General features: G+C 40.3%; 1 protein-coding gene and 1 pseudogene across 1 annotated transcript in view; one reads left to right on the top strand and one right to left on the bottom strand.

Moving 5' to 3' along the window:
* Nucleotides 1–17,397, top strand: part of SETD2 (SET domain containing 2, histone lysine methyltransferase) — a 106,871-nt gene that overhangs the window by 80,434 nt on the left and 9,040 nt on the right. Inside the window, exons 15-17 of the mRNA XM_004703993.3 lie at nt 734–868; nt 4,198–4,337; nt 10,944–11,055. Coding sequence (XP_004704050.2) covers nt 734–868; nt 4,198–4,337; nt 10,944–11,055 — 387 coding nt within the window. The remainder of the gene's footprint in view (nt 1–733; nt 869–4,197; nt 4,338–10,943; nt 11,056–17,397) is intronic.
* The window catches only part of LOC123522529, a 4,673-nt pseudogene continuing 1,032 nt past the window's right edge, over nt 13,757–17,397 (bottom strand).

Raw genomic sequence — 17,397 nt, 5'->3', positions numbered from 1 at the left:
CTACACTGTACTCTGACTGACTCGGCTCCTCCTTGTCGTATCTTTTTGGGTACTTTACCCTTATTGATGAGAAATAGTTCCAGAGTAGGTTTAAGTCTTGGCCGTGGTACTTATTTCCTAGTATAACTCCAGGCCTGGAGAGATTCCTGTTTTCCAAACTGATAGGCTTTCTGGATCCTGAAGCACTATGTAGATCTGAATCTGAGCTGTGCGAATGTTAGAAGCTGTGAATTTTTCTGTTTTTCTAGAAAGGAATTGTAATTTGGAGGACCACAGCTAGCTAGAAAACTATTTTAGACTTTAATCACTTTCGTCTTCTGCTTTGACCTTTTTGATCAGGAGAACCTAATGGAGTTACTAAGAGATGATAACACAAAGATAGCATGAAAAGAGCAGCATGGAGTTGTTTGTCATACCTTAAAAGCAGTGCTTTCCCTATCTCTGCAGTCTTACTAGAGGTTAAGTAAGCAGACAGTTTTCTGTTTACTTGTGATAAAGGAAAACCAATGTAAATAAACACTTAAGATAATTTTTAATAAAAAAAACTTTGTATTTTAAAATTTTTAATTATGTTTGCACATTTGTATCCAAATATGCATACCAAAAACAAAAGTAAATCATTATTGAACGTATATTCCAGTAAGGTTGTACCACCCTGGATTGTGTCAATTGCTGCTTTATTAGCCCTACGAAAGCATAAGTTGTTAATTTCTCATTTAATCTCTGTTTTCAGAGTTATGCACAGTCAAGTCTTCAGTACATCCAGGGACAACAGATTTTCACAGCTCACCCACAAGGAGTGGTGGTACAGCCAACCGCATCCGTGACGACAATTGTTGCACCGGGACAGCCGCAGCCCTTACAACCAGTAAAAAACACTTTTTGGTTGCCTACTTTGTCTTTAGAAGGTTTTCTTTTTTTATTGACTTTGCTTTCTTTTTTAAAATTTCCCTTCTATTTTTTGGCTAATTCATATAGTGATCAGTTTCACCCAACTGTGAAAGTTTCACCCATCTTCATGGTGCATTACTCGCCCAATTTGTGATTTAACAAATATAATTTTTTTTAATGTGTGGAATTTACAGCTTTCCTCATTGATCACAACTTTCCTCCTCCTATTCTTTTATTTGCCAATTGTCCTGAGCTTTGTTTTTATATGCTATGAACTTCTGAAGTAATTTTCTAGACTAGCCATCTATTAGTATTTAATGAGAATGAGACTATGATTGGACTCGTGCATAGCTTTGAGTGATAGGCTTTACTGTATATGTTGTACAATATGTATATTACAGAAAGACATTTTGGGGGTTCTGAAACATGGGTAGAAAGATAAAGTGAAATTTTTAAGGGGTTTTTTTTTTTTGGCTTGTTTTTGATAAAATGAGAAGTTGACATGGTAAATCGTTGAAAGATTTTAAACAGAAAAGTAGCATCAGATTAGGAATTTAGAATACTCTAAGGTTGCTATGAATTGGATAGATTCGTAGGCAGTGAGTGAGTAGGTGAGTTCAATTTTAAAGACTTGCCATATCCTAGTATGATTGTGGTGGAATAAAAAGTAGAAGTAATTAGATTATTGGTGGAAAATTGAGGAAGATGACATTGTGTGTTTTGAGGAGATATTTGAGTAATTGCTACAAGTTAATAAAGAGTACTTGAGGAAAGAAAGAATCACTCTTTGGTGAAGGAAGGGTACATAATTCAACAAATAAATGATCTGTAACATTCTTCAATGACAGAAGCAAAGGAAAAAGATAATTTTACAGGGTAGTTAAAGGACTGGGGGAGAATTGGAACTTGAAGATGAGTGGGGGGAGAGGGGCGCTAAGAAAAATAGTGATGGAGTATGTGCACAAACCAAGAATGTTCAGAGGCCTGTATTTAACTAAAAGTGAGCACATTTTATCTGAAACTGGTGTCAAGGGTTCCTCTTTTCATTGCTTGAGAACAGATCATGCTGAAAAGATTCTTCTTCATCAGTGGGCTTACATAAAAGGAATAATTCATTGTATCATTATAAAGTTTTTCAAAATGTGGCATTTTCAAGAAAAAATACAATGAATAAAATGTTAATGTTCTATTGAAGTTGCTCTTCAGGTTTTTTAAAAAGTCAACACTATATCAAAAGCTCATGCAACTAATCAGTGTCTTAAAGTTGGTATCCACCACTTATCTGTCAGTGTGCCACACTGTGTGGCTGTGTCCCTGGGATTTCAAATGCCAGCAGGGTCACCCAAAGGGAACAGGTTTCGGTGGAACTTCTAGACAAAGATCAGACAACAAAGAAGTATCGGCCTCTGGAAACCTTATGTATAGCTTTGAAGCATTGTCAGATACTAAACGCCTAAACAAAGAAACAGCTCACTGTCGGAGCTCGTGCTGGAGGATGAGCCCCTCTGCTCTGAAGGCACTCAAAATGTGACTGAGGAAGGGCCAGTTTCTTGGAGGGAAGTCGACCAGAGTGACGTGAGGACAGTAAAGGAGCAGTGGAGTCTTTGGGGTCTTCATTTGCTGCTGGAGCACTCCTCAAAATCACCCCACCATGGGTGCAGCAATATAGTGACAGGGAGCAGCCAGAGTTCGGGATAGATTAAAAGAGGATGTGGAACAAGGGATACCATTGCTGATGTCAGATGGATCTTAGCTGAAAGCAGAGAATAACAGAAAGATGTTTACTTGTGTTTCATTAATTGTGCAAAGACATTCCACAGTGCGGCCCATAATAAAGTGTAAAACCTTGAAAAGACTGGGAATTCTTCACTGTGCTCATTTGCAACTTGTACCTGGATCAAGAGGCACTTGTGTGAACAGAACAAGGGCACACTGCATGGTTTAAAATCAGGAAAGGGTTGTATTCTCGCACCATACTTTTTCGATTTGTATGCTGAGCAGAGCAGGATTATATGAAGAAGAATGTGGCATCAGGATTGGAGGGGAAGGTTTTATTGACAACCTACTATATGCTTGCTAAAAGTGAGGTGGAATTGAAGTGCTTGCTGATGAAGATCAAGGATTATAGTCTTTGGTAAGGATTATGACTCAGAGTAAAAAAAACCAAAATCCTCACAATTAGACCAATGGGTAACATCATGATACATGGAGAAAAGATTGAAGTTACCAAGGATTTTGTCTTACTTGGATCTACAATCAGTGCTTTTGGAAGCTGCAATCAGGAGATCAAAAGATGTATAGGATTAGGTTAATCTACTGCACAAGACCTCTTTAGAGTATTGAAGAGCCAAGGATGTTACTTTGAGGGACTTACTCAAGCCTAGGTATCTTCCATTGCTTCATATGTATGTGAAAGTTGGACATTTAATAAACAAGACAAAAGCAGAATCGATGCATTTGAATTGTGGTGCTGGAGAAGAATACGGAGAGTACCATGGACTGCTAAAGGGACAAAACCGACCTGTGTTGGAAGAAGTAAGGCCAAAATGCTCCTTAGAGGCAAAAACTTCACCTTACATACTTTGGACATATTGTCAGGAGAGACCAGGCCCTGAAGAAGGATGTATCATGCTTGGTAAAGCAGGGTGGGGGTGGGGGTCAGTCAGGAGTCGGGGAAGACCCTCAGTGAGATAGATTGACACAGCGGCTGCATCACTGAGCTCAGGCATAGGAACGGTTGTGAGGATGGCACAGGACCGTGCAGTGTTTCGTTCTGTTGTGCATACGGTCACTGTGGGTCAGAGACAACTCAACGATGCCTAACAACAGCAAAGTTGATGTCCGTCATTTAGGTTCTTTGTTTTTAAAGGCTGGAAAATACTTTTAGATCATAGGCTTCTAAGCTTATTTTGCCTCTCCCCCTTTACAGGGAAAAAAAAATTACTCTATGCCCTCCTTTGCAGTTACAAACTTCTGTAATCCAACAACACAGTGTGTAGGTAGTTATTGCTTTCACAGGCCCGCTGCATCATTCCAGTGGTGTTGCCCACGTTGGCAAACACTGGTCTAGATAATGAGTTACTCACTGGTTTTTATGTGATATTATAGGTGATATACTTGGGGGCCATCTGCCTCTTGGATCATTTCCCTGATGGTACCTTTAAAATATTCATATATACATTTTAAAAATCTTTTTTTATAGCCTCTTTTTTTTCCCATAAGGAGATGTACTTTTTGTATGCTGCTTCTTAATGTTAGCCAGATGAAACAACCAATCACTGATTAAAATGTGTGTGTTTTTTTAAGCCTGAAATGGTTGTGACAAATAATCTCCTGGATCTGCCACCTCCTTCTCCTCCCAAACCAAAAACCATTGTCTTACCTCCCAACTGGAAGACAGCCCGTGACCCAGAAGGAAAGATTTATTATTACCATGTCATCACAAGGTAAGAGGGACTGTGTGGGTATCACCGAGTTCTGCCTCCACTTTGTCCAAGAACCTATTGTCATAAAAGATTGATTATATATTGACTTGTCATCCTTGGCTGTTCACTATGTTTGAGGGCTGCTGGATTTCCAAAATCATATCTTAAATGTATGGCAGGCCTTAGACTTTTGTCCTTTTAGACATTTTGGAGTATATTTTTAATCTACGTGAATTTTTAGAGAGAAAAAAAAGTGTATAAAACTGATTATTAATTTAATTCAGCATTGTAGGTACACCAGGGGTTGTTTGCAAACATTTTCTATAAAGGTCAGAGAGTAAATATTTTCAGTTTTGCTGAACATAAAGTCCCTGTGGGAACAACTTAACTCTGCCTTTGTGGTACAAAAGCAACCATATGAAAATAACTAACAAGCATGACTGGGTAACTATAAATTTTATTTACCAAAACAGATAGTTGTCTGTATTTGGTCCACAGATGATAGTAGAATGCTAAGTTCTTCCATAGATACTATTTCTGTATTTAAAAATCTAATATCTATTTCTGAGAATATTTTATTGGTGACAGCACTAATTTTCAAATAGAATTAATAGGTAATTTATTAATTTGATTCCAAATAGCTAAAGTAGTTTTGGAAGAGAATAAAATAGGAAGACTCGAAATTACTGCTTTTAAAACATTCTAGGAAAAATAAAACTTACTAGGCAGCTCCAGTAATCAAAATATCCTGGTACATCTATAATAGTAGTCATGTAGACAAATGGAAAAGAATTGAGAATCCAGAAATAAACACACTTATATTTTTGATTGACAAGGATACTAAGCTCATTTGGAAGGAAGAGTCCAATAATGGTACTGTAAAATAAGGATTTCCACATGCAGAAAAATGGAACAGGATATGCATCTCATGCCATACAGAAAGATAATTCAAAATTGATTAATGACCTATGTTGCAAACTAAAATCATAAAATTATTGGGCGAAAGTGGTTGAGGGCCAGCACTTAGTCCTAACTCTGAACAATGGATTGTCTGATGAAAGGTGTAATAGCACAACACAAAATAACTATAAATGGGACCCAATAAAAATTTTAAATTGTTGTTCAACAAAAAGACTTTATCCAAAAGGTGAAAAGACAAGCTACTGACTAGGGGGGTATTTTCAAAACTATACTCGATAAGAATGTAATAATAAAAATATGTTTTTAGAAACTTGGACAACACTAATAAGAAACAAAATGCAATCATAAAACCGTAATGGTTCTTTGGGTTAGGATGGCTAAGATCAAAAGTAAAACACTGCCATCAAATCAGTTCTACCTCTTAATGATCCTAAAACTCAGAGTAGAACTGCCCTTTGTGTCCTTTATGGGAGTAGAATGCCTCATCTTTCTCCTTGGATCACCTAGCAGTTTCAAACCGCTGACCTTGTGGTCAGTACCCAACCCATACATAACCCACTACGTCACCAAGCCTCCTAACATTCAAATAAAATAGAATGACATCGGTTAGTGATAATGTAGGGAAATTGAATCCTTATCCATTGCTAATGGAAGTGCAAAATGGTATAGCCACTGTGGAATAATGGCAGTTTCTCAAAGTACTAGAAATAGAATTACCATATGACCAATAGTTCTACTCTTAGGTACACCCCAAAGACTTGAAATCACAGGCTCGGGGATTTGTACAATATTCATTGCAACACTATTCAGATTAGCCAAAAAGTAGAAACAAGCAACAGATGAATGGCTGAACAAAGTGCCGTGTGTGCAGACAATGGAATTCTAAGATAGAGTCTTGATACATGATGCAATCTGGTTGGAGCTTGAAGACATATTGAATGAAATAAGTCAGTCATAAAAAGACAGCTAATGTATTACCTCACTTGTATAAATACAAGAAGAACGGGCAAGTATATTAAAACCAAAATTTGTTACTAGTTACCAAGGTAAGACAAAGGGTTGCTTATGGAAAACTGAGTTTCAGCTTCAGGGGATAGAAAAATCACATTGACTAGGGTAAGGGGCACAGCTAATTAGTGTGAGTGCTGTCATTAAGTTGTATGTTAGGTAAAAGTTAAAAGCTTAATTAACTTCCCAAAACACACACACAGATACACACTCTGCTAGATTGTTGTTTTTGTGGGCCTGGGGTGGGGTGGGTGGTGGGTGGTGGGTGGGTGGGTGGGGAGATACAAAACTTAAGTATGCTAATTGTAGAAAATAAATAAAAGATACTAAAAAAAAAGATCAATTCTGAGAACATAAGCCAAAGATAGCTCACCTAACATTTTTTGGAAAATATGTGTAAGGTAGCTTTATATGGGTATGTGTACTTTATAGTGTGTTTTTACACTCTTGTGCATAGCATGTAAATTGTTAAAGGCGTATGTTTTTTATTCTGTATTTACCTACTCTATGGTACTTTTGTATTAATATAGAACTGAGATCCTTTTAACACTTAAACTGTATTGTAGGGGTAGGCAAGCTGCTCATGGGCCATTGTTTGGCAAGTAAAATTTTATAAGAATGCAGCCACACTTATTCATTACCTGTTAACATTACCGCTTTCACATTACATTGGCAGAATTGAGTAATTGGAACAAAGATCGTGTGGCCCACAAAATTGAAAATACTTACTATCTGGTCCTTTACAAAGGAACTCTGATTTTATCCTAATTTTGCACTCACATGACAAGTGGGGCCATCGAAACCATTTTGAAAAACAGGCTTAACACAAGGTATTTAATAAACACATTACGCAATCTTAAAAAAAAAAAAAAGAACCCTGATGGTGCAGTAAGTTAAAGCTTGGTTGACTTTAATGCCATTGATTTAACCCCACCAGCTACTCTGCAAGAGAAAGATAAGATTGTCTGCTTCATGAAGATTGACAACATTGGGAACCCTAAGGGGAAGTTCTGCTCTGTTCTATAGGATTGCTATCACTCAGGTTTGGCAGTTTTTGTTTTGTTTTGGTCCCTTATAGAAAAAGCTTGCCAACCTCAACTCTATTGTAAAGCAGTACCAAATTTTATTTACTCCACCCCTACTTGATGGCTTTCACCATTTTACATGTACTGTAGCCCTATACTGAACATTCTTCTCACACTCAACGCCATCCAGTCAATTATGACGGATAGGAACCCTAGGAAACAGGGTGGAACTGCCACTGTTGGTTTCCCAGACTGAAACTGCTCACTCATCCTTTTCCTACAGAGCAGCTGGTGGTTTCAAACTGCTGACCCTGTGGCTTGCAGCCCATCATGTAGCCCACTAACCAGAACTCCTGTGAACATTCTTAGAGATACTCGTTTTAAACTTTATTAAGAATGTATTCTTAGAAGTTGATCAAAGTTGATCTATGTTGATAAACATATAATTGATAAATATTGTCATCCTACCATTTAAAAAACGTGTTTGAACTCACATTGTACTCATCCAAAAATATGTACAAATAAGCCAGTACATTTATTCTTGTGGGTGTAATTTGCTGGCAACTCTTATTTTCGGTTCTTTTATTGTTGAGATGCATTTTCTTCTTTAGATCATTGGCTTGTGTAGCTTTTGTGAATTGCTCATTTGCAGCATTTATTTCTGTTGTTAGATCTAGTTATCAAGAATATTAAACAATATACATTGAAAATATTTTTATTTCTAATACTTTGTGAGAAAGAATGTAAAACTTTCATGCATCTTTTTCATTTTGAATTATGATCATTAAGGCTTTCTTGGCTACCATGAAAAAGAACTTTATAAGCTTTCAAGGAGTGGCTTTGTAAGGTGCTGTCACTCCTCCAAAATAAAGATAAGAGAGATCGCTTTTCATATTTACATTCGTATCTTTCCCACTTTCATCTGGATATTCTTTATTACGTAGGAGCGGGCAATAATCTGTTCATTGTCCATAATAACCCCACAGAGATTCTTTAATTCTTTAATTACAGTAGAAATTTTTAACTATGTTTTAAACTAGTTCTATAGATCAGAGGTGAGCCTCATCACAATCATTTCTAAAGCTCGGTGTTGCTGGCTGAAGAATGGTATGGGCAGAAAGCAGAAAACCAATGGCTGACTTGGCCTTATTTCCACAGACCTCGGTTCAGTTTTTGGTGTTTTGTTTTGTTTCGTTTTTTTCATTAAAAATATTTTTAAGCCTTTGCCTACTTTCAATTGATAATAAAATGACATACTTGAGCCCTTCTTTTTGCAGTCAGCTGAGACTATTGTAAGCTGAAGATATATATATTTTTGAAAATTGTAAAATATATGTGAAAGCATTTTCCGATTCTGTGTTTTTCACATATACTATTTATTTATTAATGAAAGCAGGCAGTTGGTGTAGTAGTTAAACAATGGGCTGCTAACCACCACGTCAGCAATTCAAAACCCCAGTTGCTCCTGGGAAAAGAGAGGGCTTTTCTACTCCTGTGAAGAGTTACAGTCTTGGAAACCCACAGGGGAGTTCTGCCCGGTGCTGTAGGGTGGCTGTGAGTTGTATCAACTCGGTGGCAGAGAGTTTGTTTTTATGTGAAACCAGTATCTGTCGCCATGTTTCACAGAAACAGAAATTGAGTGCTTCCTAAATACGAACTCTCACCTGCCAGTCGCTAGTAACACATTAATAAACTTCAGGCTCTATACGTTTACCTATTAGAGAGATTTCACCTAAGTGTAGTCATGCAGTGCTTGTCCCTTTTTGATTGGCTTACTTCATGCAACATGTTCTCAAGGTTTCCCTTGTTGCTCTAAGTCCATTTTTCCCCATGAGCCTTTTGAAGTCCCCTGAATAAACCTTTTTTTTTTTTTTTTTAAACCAATTACCGGTAATCTGTTGCTTGCCATTGAGGGGCTCTCATCTTTGGGCTGTTTAGAATAGTGCTGCGGTGAACACGGGTGTACCTGTGTCTGTGCCATTGCTTTTAAGTTTCTTGAGATTACTAGGAGTGGAATTCCTGGGTCAATATGTATGGTAGCTCAGTGTTTAATTAATTTATTTATTTATTTATTTGGCGTATAAGAAAGAGGTATATAAGAAAGGTATAAAGAGGCGTATAAGAAAATATATGTGAAAGCATTTTCCGATTCTGTGTATATAAATACAAGAGCAATTGAAAATTGAGAAAATGTCTCAGCCCAGGCCAGATCAAGTCCGTAAGTCCGATATTAGCCCATATGTCCAATATATAAAGCCCTCTTCAGACTCACGAAACACAAGCCAGCAGGTAGAAAGTCTTAGGGTCCAGTGGTATTGTAAGCATCTCAGTGCTGGCAGGGGTCTCTCTATGGCTTCCTCAGTTTCAGGGGTCAGGTTGCATCCATGTTGTCTTGTCTTCTGCAATGTCTCCCAGGGAGTGAGTCTTGTCAGTAGAGAGTCTCCAAGGGACTCAGCTGAGAGAGGTAGTGTTTCCTGCCGTGTGGGTTGGGAAGTCCATCCCTCTGCTCCATCCTCTGGCTCTTGGTTCTGCTGCTACTCCCTGGTGTTGTAGGTATCATCTGGATCCAGGAGGCTCACTGCACAGGAATCTCAGGTCCAGAGGACATGCTCCATCCCTGGCTCTTGCTGGCAATAAGCTCCCTCCTCCTGCTTTTCAGCGGGCTCCTTTTATACACAGCAGGATGGCACTCCAGGGAATTCTCAGCCCTGCTTGGTGGTCCACGTGGAGAGAGGGGGAAGGGAAACAGGACGGGAGAGGAGCAGAGGGGTCGGGGAGAGGAGGGAGCGAGAGAGGAGAGGAGGAGCTCAATGTTTAATTTTTTGAGGAAACTGTTCTCCACTGTGGTACCATTTTGCACTCCCACCAACGATGAATAAGGGGTCCGCTTTCTCCACATCCTCAACAGCATTGATTGTTTTCTGTCTAGCTACTCAGTTGGGGGTGAAGGTGGTATCTCATTCTGGTTTCATTTGCATCTCTGTCGTGACTGATGGTATTGGATATCTTGCCATGTGCTTGTTGATCACGTGTATATCTTTTGTGAAATGTCATTTCAAATCCTTTGCCCATTTTTTAATTGGGTAGTTTGTCTTTGTGTTGGTGAGTTGTAGGGTCCCTTTTTGTATTCTATAAAATTAAACCCTTAATATTTAACTCCCCCAAATTTCGTTCCTTCACACATTTCTTTGTTGGTTTAAAAAACAACAACACATCTTTAAATTCAAACACCTATTTCATGCTACCAAACGGACAGGCAGAACTGCAAGCAGAAAGACTTCTTAAAACAGGGTCTGTCTCCTCACAAGGGTTCAAAGGTTGAGAGGACTGCTTTTGTGATTTATTTTGTCCCAAGTGTTTGCTTGGTATAGTCACTTACACAGAGATGGCACAGGCAGGCATCTCGTCCATGTACTTTTTAAAGCTTTGCTGAGTTGTTTTCAGGCTATGAAAAAGGAGGTAAGAGAGAGGCAAGACACATGGTTATTCTGCTCTCAGTGACACCTAGCCACTGTTGTCACATTGTTGCAGAAATGTGCCAGACCTATCTCTCATGGAAATGACTCATCTCATTGCATGTTGGATTCAATGTGGTTTGCGAATGAGCAAAGACATCTGCGCCAGAGTTCTGCTTCGTGGCCATGACAGTGTAGCTGTTCTCACTTTCTTCTAGGCAGACTCAGTGGGATCCTCCTACTTGGGAAAGCCCAGGAGATGATGCCAGCCTAGAGCATGAAGCTGAGATGGACCTGGGAACCCCGACTTACGATGAAAACCCTATGAAGGTGAGTGTGGCGTAATAACAGGTTTCCTGACCATTTGGGTGTATGTGTTTTGCTGTTCTGTAAGACCAGGGTAGTCTTGGGATGATTTTTTACATATTTTTCAGAACAGTTATATATGGAGTAAACACTTGATGAAGAAAGAGTGTGTGTCCACACAATGCAGAAATAAGTTAAGTAGGAGGAGAAAGAAAAGTACTTGGGATATACCCCAAAGGCCAAGAATTATTTTTTTCCCAAAGCTATCGATTTAACTTTTTTTTTTTAACAAAAGAACCTTGTCACCTTCAAAGTACTCTCCATTGTACTTAATACATTTGTCAAATCTGCAATTCCATTCTTGGAAACATTTTTCAAGCTCATCGTTTGGAAGGCTAACAGCACCTCCCTCATTTTTTTCTTCACCTCTTCTAAATTGTCAAATCGCTGTCCCCTCATGTTCCTCTGCATTTGCAGAAACAAAAATAAAGTGGCATGGAGCAAGGTCAGGTGAGTAAAGTGCATAGGACAAAAGAGCCATGCTGTTTGTTGCCAAAAACTGGTGCACTGAGATAGATGACTGTTTAAGCCGGTGCATTGTCGTGGTGGCAAAACCAGTCCCCAATCTGCCACAAATCAAGCCTTTTTTTTGTCACACACTGTTACACCATCTTTTCAGAACTTCTAAAAAGAAAGCTTTGATTAACAGTCTGACCTGGGGGAACAAATTCCAAATGCACTACGAATCAACATTTTCTTCCATTTGGGAAGTTGGCGGAAGACCAGAGCGAGATTTGTCATCAATCAAAATTTAACCTTTTTGAAACCAGAAAACTACTCGTACACTTGAGTTTTCCCCATAGCGCTGTCCTTGTAAGCTGTGTTCAACATCACAACAGTTTCTACAGCATTTTTCCTGAGCAGGAAACAGAATTTCACAGCTGTGCACGGTTCTCTTAAATCAGCCATCACACAAAACAAGGTTCAAGCAAAAGTACTTTTACAAAAAAATTCACTGTGACCAGAGAGAACTTTCCCAGGTGATGCCACTGGATCCACTAACTCAGAGCAAGATGTTCAACAGTAGCTGGGGAGCAGGGGGAGCTGCATACTACGTAAGGTCCTACCAGCAGAGCTTTTTCCCTTTAGTGTGTGGGTGGGGGGGGTTGCAATGTACTCCCTTGTACTTCCCTTTTGAGCTGCCCCAGTTTCATCCTTCTCTGGAGGTAAATACTATAAACCCAAGTAGAGTAGTGGATCCCTGGCAGGAGTCCTTTTCCCCCTGGAGATAATACAGACATTTCTGGTTGCTTACACTACAAAAACGCTGTAGTGTAAGTGTAGCACTTAGTGTGTGGAGACCAAAGGAACCACTAGATATCCTTCCAGATACAGGACAGTCCCTGCACAATGAGTTCCCTGGCCCACAATTTCACTCAGGACAGCCTTAGTTTGGTGTTGGCATTTTTCAAATACACATGGGTATTTCTTTCATTAGAATCATACTTGTCAAATAGAATCATACTAATCGTACTCCTTCAAAACTTCTTTTAAGGTACAACAAATCCTGATGGTTCATGTAGCTCTGCTGCCCTTTTTGTAATGACTCTCTCGTGTGTGACTCAGCTGGTCTTACTTGGGTTGTCTATTTAAATGTATTATCATTTGAGCACTGGTAGGTCTGGAATTTTTTTTTAAGCCAAGGCAGAAATGTTTACAATGGAAATAAAATTTTAGAACAGAGAAGGAAAGAATGCTTATTCTTCATTATTCCCTCTGATATTTCAATAATTAGGAATAAAAATCATATAAATCAAACACTTAATGATTGTTTTATAACCATTTTTACCCCTTCCCACTTAGGGCTGTCTCTAAGAATGAGGTGTCTTGAATGAAATCAGAGGCTGCGTGTTTATAGTCTAAAACCTGAATTATGTGTTTGTACATAGGACTATATGCATATGTGTATATATATACATGTGCATGTATATGTACGTATGTGTGTATGTATACACACACACACACGAATCCTTGGTGGCATATTTGTAAGATGTAACTCGAACAGGTTTGTGAGGGTACAGTCTTCAAGGAGAACACATACAAAAGGGATAGCAAAAAGTTGAGGCGCTCCAGGGCCTCAAACTTTATTAGAGGCAGCGTTCAACACCTTTCTGTGACAGGATTACACAATGGAACAGTTCACAATTCTTTGAAGGAGTTACAAAACAACATTAACACATCAGCCAAGTGATCCACAGACGGGAAGGGAGGTTGAGGCTGGCAACAGGAAGTAACTGATAAGATTGCAGACTGCTGACTTCTGCAGCTTTAGTCAGGGAACAGGAGGCAAGTGTCCGTTTATCTCAGGCAGAGAGGCAGGCTGGCCATTGCTTCATCAGCTCCCATGGCTGAGCCATGAGCATTCTCCCATGGGCCATGAACTGTGGAAGGCAGTGGTCTTGTCCTGTGTGCCTAATGAGCAACCCACTCACAATAGTGGTTGTACATTAGGCTGTGTGCGATCCTTGAGGTTAAGCAATTCGAAAACACCAGCCAACTCCAAGAGAGAAAGAGAAGACTTTCTACTCCCGTAAGGATTTAAGTCTTGGAAACTCACAGGGACTGTTGTACCCTGTCCTAGGGTTGCAATGAGTAAGCATTAACTCGGTGGTAGTGAGTTATATTTAAAGAAGAGATGCTTAACTATAATTTAAAAGAAACTTTCTTAAAAGAAGAGGTGGTTAACTATGAAGTCAGCAGGAGGACTGGAAGCATGGAAAAGCGAGAAAGGAAGGGTAAGAGGAGGACATGAGTGGAAATGAACCCACACCTTCTTTTATATATTTCATTTTAGGAGAGAAGTTCTTTTCTTTCTTCACTATATGTTTAGCATTTTGTCTCAAAGGCGCATTTCACCACTTGATTTAAGCTAGGGTGCTGCCACGTCTTTTTCCCCCCTGGGAACAGAATTTATTGACACCCCCCCACCCACCCCAGTGCCTCTGGTCTGGCTTCTGCAGGCCCCTCTGGGCTCTTCTGACCTTGTTTCCGGGCTGCAGCAGCTGCAACTTTTAGGGTCCTTTTTTGCTTCTTCAGCTTTTGAACCTCCTGGGAAACCCAAGTGCACAGTGACCTTTGGCCACAGCGTTGGGCCTTTCTGTAGCAGAGGGGGGTGGGGAAGAAGGTGTGCTCAATCCCCAGCTCCTGGCCCGTCTTCTCAAAGACGGTGTAGTTGGTTTTGCCGTGGTTTTTGAGCATCTTCTTCTCTGGTCGATGCTCATGAGCAGGTAGCGCTTGTGGGCTTTGTCCTGGCGATGCTTCTCCATGTGCTCTTCGTAGCTGCGCATCTTGACAGTCAAGGCGAGCCTCCAGGGAGCTGGTGTCCTCAGGGTTTTCCACGATCTTGTTCATCAACAACTCTTGCTTGACTTTTAGCTTCTCCTTTTTAGCCATTTCCAACGACAAGAGTCTTCTTACAACATCATCAACCTTCTCAACTGCAGGGATGTTCTGGTAGTCCTTGAGCAACGTGGAAGGGGGTGGGTCATCTTCTTGGCTCGGCTGGACTGTGACTGCTTTCTTGATGGCAAATCTGTGGGCAGCCTGGAGGAGGTGACCTTGGCCTCGCTTGGTGGTCCATGTGGAGACGGGGGTTGGGGGGTGGGGTGGGGAGACAAAGGAGAATGGATGGGAGGAGAGGGGGAAGAGAGGCGAGGGAGAGACCAGTGAGGGCGCTGCCACATCTTTTATCTTTCATAAATATATCTGGGTTCTGGAAGCTTAAAAACCAACCAGAAATCCTTTAAAACTCCACAGACTGTAAACCTCTCCGTAGGTATATTTGTTGTATCTTTTGAGAAATAAATAGGTTTGAGAAGAGTTCCCAAGAAGAATTCTCAATACAGCTAAGCTCTGGGGCCAAGTTTAAACAGTGGAAAATAGGAAACACAATATCCATTTTTACTTATACTTAGTGCTCAGAGAAAACCAGCCTTTCTTATATGAAGACCCTTTGCCAAGTGCAAGAGACAAGAATACTGGTAGTAAAATGGGTTAGGTGTTGACACGTCCAAACCACATGGCAAGCAGTTCGAACCCACCAGCTGCTCTGAGGGTGAAAGATGGGGCTTTCAGAACTTTTAAAGAGGTACAACCTCAGAAACCCACTAAAGGCTGTTCTGTTCTGTCCTAAAGGTTCCGTTTGAGTAGGAATTGACTTGAGGGCAGTGGGCTTTGTTCTGGTTTTGTGGTTTCCATATGCAATCGAGGAGCTTAGAAGTAGACACAGGTCACAGGTCAGGTAGACAAGCAACCTTGCACCATTATGAGAAACTAGACCAGCATTTTCTAAGTAGGTGGTAGAAAACCTTTGACGTGGTTTGAGTGGTGACATAACCAGATCTGCCTTTAGGAGAGAACTGAACACATTGACCACGGGGCATGGGAGGGATTGCGAATGAGCTTATTTTAGCAGTTAGGTCTGTTCAGTGCATTCCCCAAACGTCACTGAACCTCACCCATTAGAGATCCAGAAACTCGGACCACGCCTCATACTTCTGCACCAGAATATAAAGTTAAGGTTCTCAGACAATTCTGGAATGTTTGGGATCCCATAACCAGACAGACAGTGCCTGAGTCATAGACTAATAGCTTGAACTTTGGATCCGAATGCACATTTCTAAATAAACATGGATCTGAGATTAACTCTTTCATATCTTTTAGGTGCTAGATCTCTTGTGTTTTGTTGTTGTTTAACTTCAGTTTATCAGATGTTGAGGGCGGTAGGTTTGGTGCTAAGCATTGCATCCAGACCTGGGAGTAAAATGAAGTACGGGTTAGTTACTGCTCTCAGAGGTCATAAGAAGTATGGCTTAAATGCTATACAGTGTAACTAGGTGGTAAAGTTTTGACCATAAGTGCTTGAAACATTCGTAGAAGGGGAGATAGCATGGTAACAGGCAATCAGAATTTGAGAGTAAACCTGGCCTTAAAGCATGAATGAAAGGCTTGATGTGTTAGCTGTTGCACTCCTTTCCAGGCCCTAGTATGAGTAGGTCTTGCCTGGCTAGAAAGGTACATCCATTCACACTTCTTAAGCATTTTACCTAGTTTAGTATCTTACTAGACAGGAGAGGGATGCCTGTGGAGGGCATTTTTTTCTGCCCTATTTAAGGTAAGAGTGACTAAATATACAGTGGAAAGATTTCTTAAGGAGTGCATTGTGTGTTGCTTAGTGGGCGTGGTAAGAACTTGATGTTGAGGTTAATATCTGTGAGAGGTATTTACCTGTCTGTCTTCCTCTTGACCTTCTTGTACTCTCTTCCATCCTCTGTCTTGAGTGTGAAATCAGAATTGTTGCTGACACAGCAGTCCAGCATTCAGTCACTTAGAGATACAACCAGCGGCCGTCAAGTCCGTTCAGAAGAGAACTGCTCCATAGGCTTCCAAGGCTGTCATTTTTGCAGGAGCAGACAGACCTCTCCTTCCTCCCACAGAGGGACTGGTGGGTTTGAGCCTCTGACCTTGTAGTTAGCCACTGGATACCTACCCCACTGTATCACCAGAGTCCCTTTGCAGAGGTAAACTGGATGCTAATGCTCAAATCATAATTACAGGGTACCAGAGGGCTTCAAAATTCATGGATCTTTTCATACCAACTTTTTGAAGCCTCCTCACGGATGTTTGTTGCATTTAGGAAATTGTAGAGGGTAGGGTTGTGGGGTAAGAGTCTTTAAGTTGAAGTCCCATCATCTTTAGAGTTAGGGGCAGAAGGGTCTGTATGGTGTCGTTCTGTCACCAGTAATTTGAGGGAACTAGGAGACTACATTGTAGAGAGGATTGTCAGGCTCAAAAGCCAGAGCTGAGATCGTCTCTGCAGAGGAGGTTCAGTTGCCTAGTAAATGCAGCCTGGTCACTAGCTAGAAGACCAGAGGGCAACCCCCGGGACTGTGTTGTACCTAGAGGCCAGATGGACAAGGGTATGAGGCTGCCCTTTTCTGTTCTTAAGGTGGTAGCAATTACAAAACGAAATATGCTCAGTTTTGTGATTCCCCCACCCCCCAATGAATCCACCCCAAGGATTCATTCTCAATCCTGTAAGGAATGCTTACATGGTAATTGAGGCATGCATGTGTGTCAGTGTGTCACAGAATTTAGGTTAAATTGTGTGTATACTAGTTTTGATGGTTTAGCTCCTGCTTGATTTCAGGTTGCTCCTCATTGAGTAACATTGTATTTTCCGTGTTCCAGTGGGTGTTAATTAGATGCCAGGAGGGAGAAAAATGTTAGCTGGATAGATCCTTTTTTTTCTTAAATCATTTTATTAGGGGCTCATACAACTCTTATCACAATCCATACATACATCAA

Source organism: Echinops telfairi, unplaced genomic scaffold (genome assembly GCF_000313985.2).
Source record: "Echinops telfairi isolate 266 unplaced genomic scaffold, ASM31398v2 ScPeMD7_7420;HRSCAF=8458, whole genome shotgun sequence".
Lineage (NCBI taxonomy): Eukaryota > Metazoa > Chordata > Mammalia > Afrosoricida > Tenrecidae > Echinops > Echinops telfairi.
This window is presented reverse-complemented; position numbering and strand designations above follow the sequence as displayed.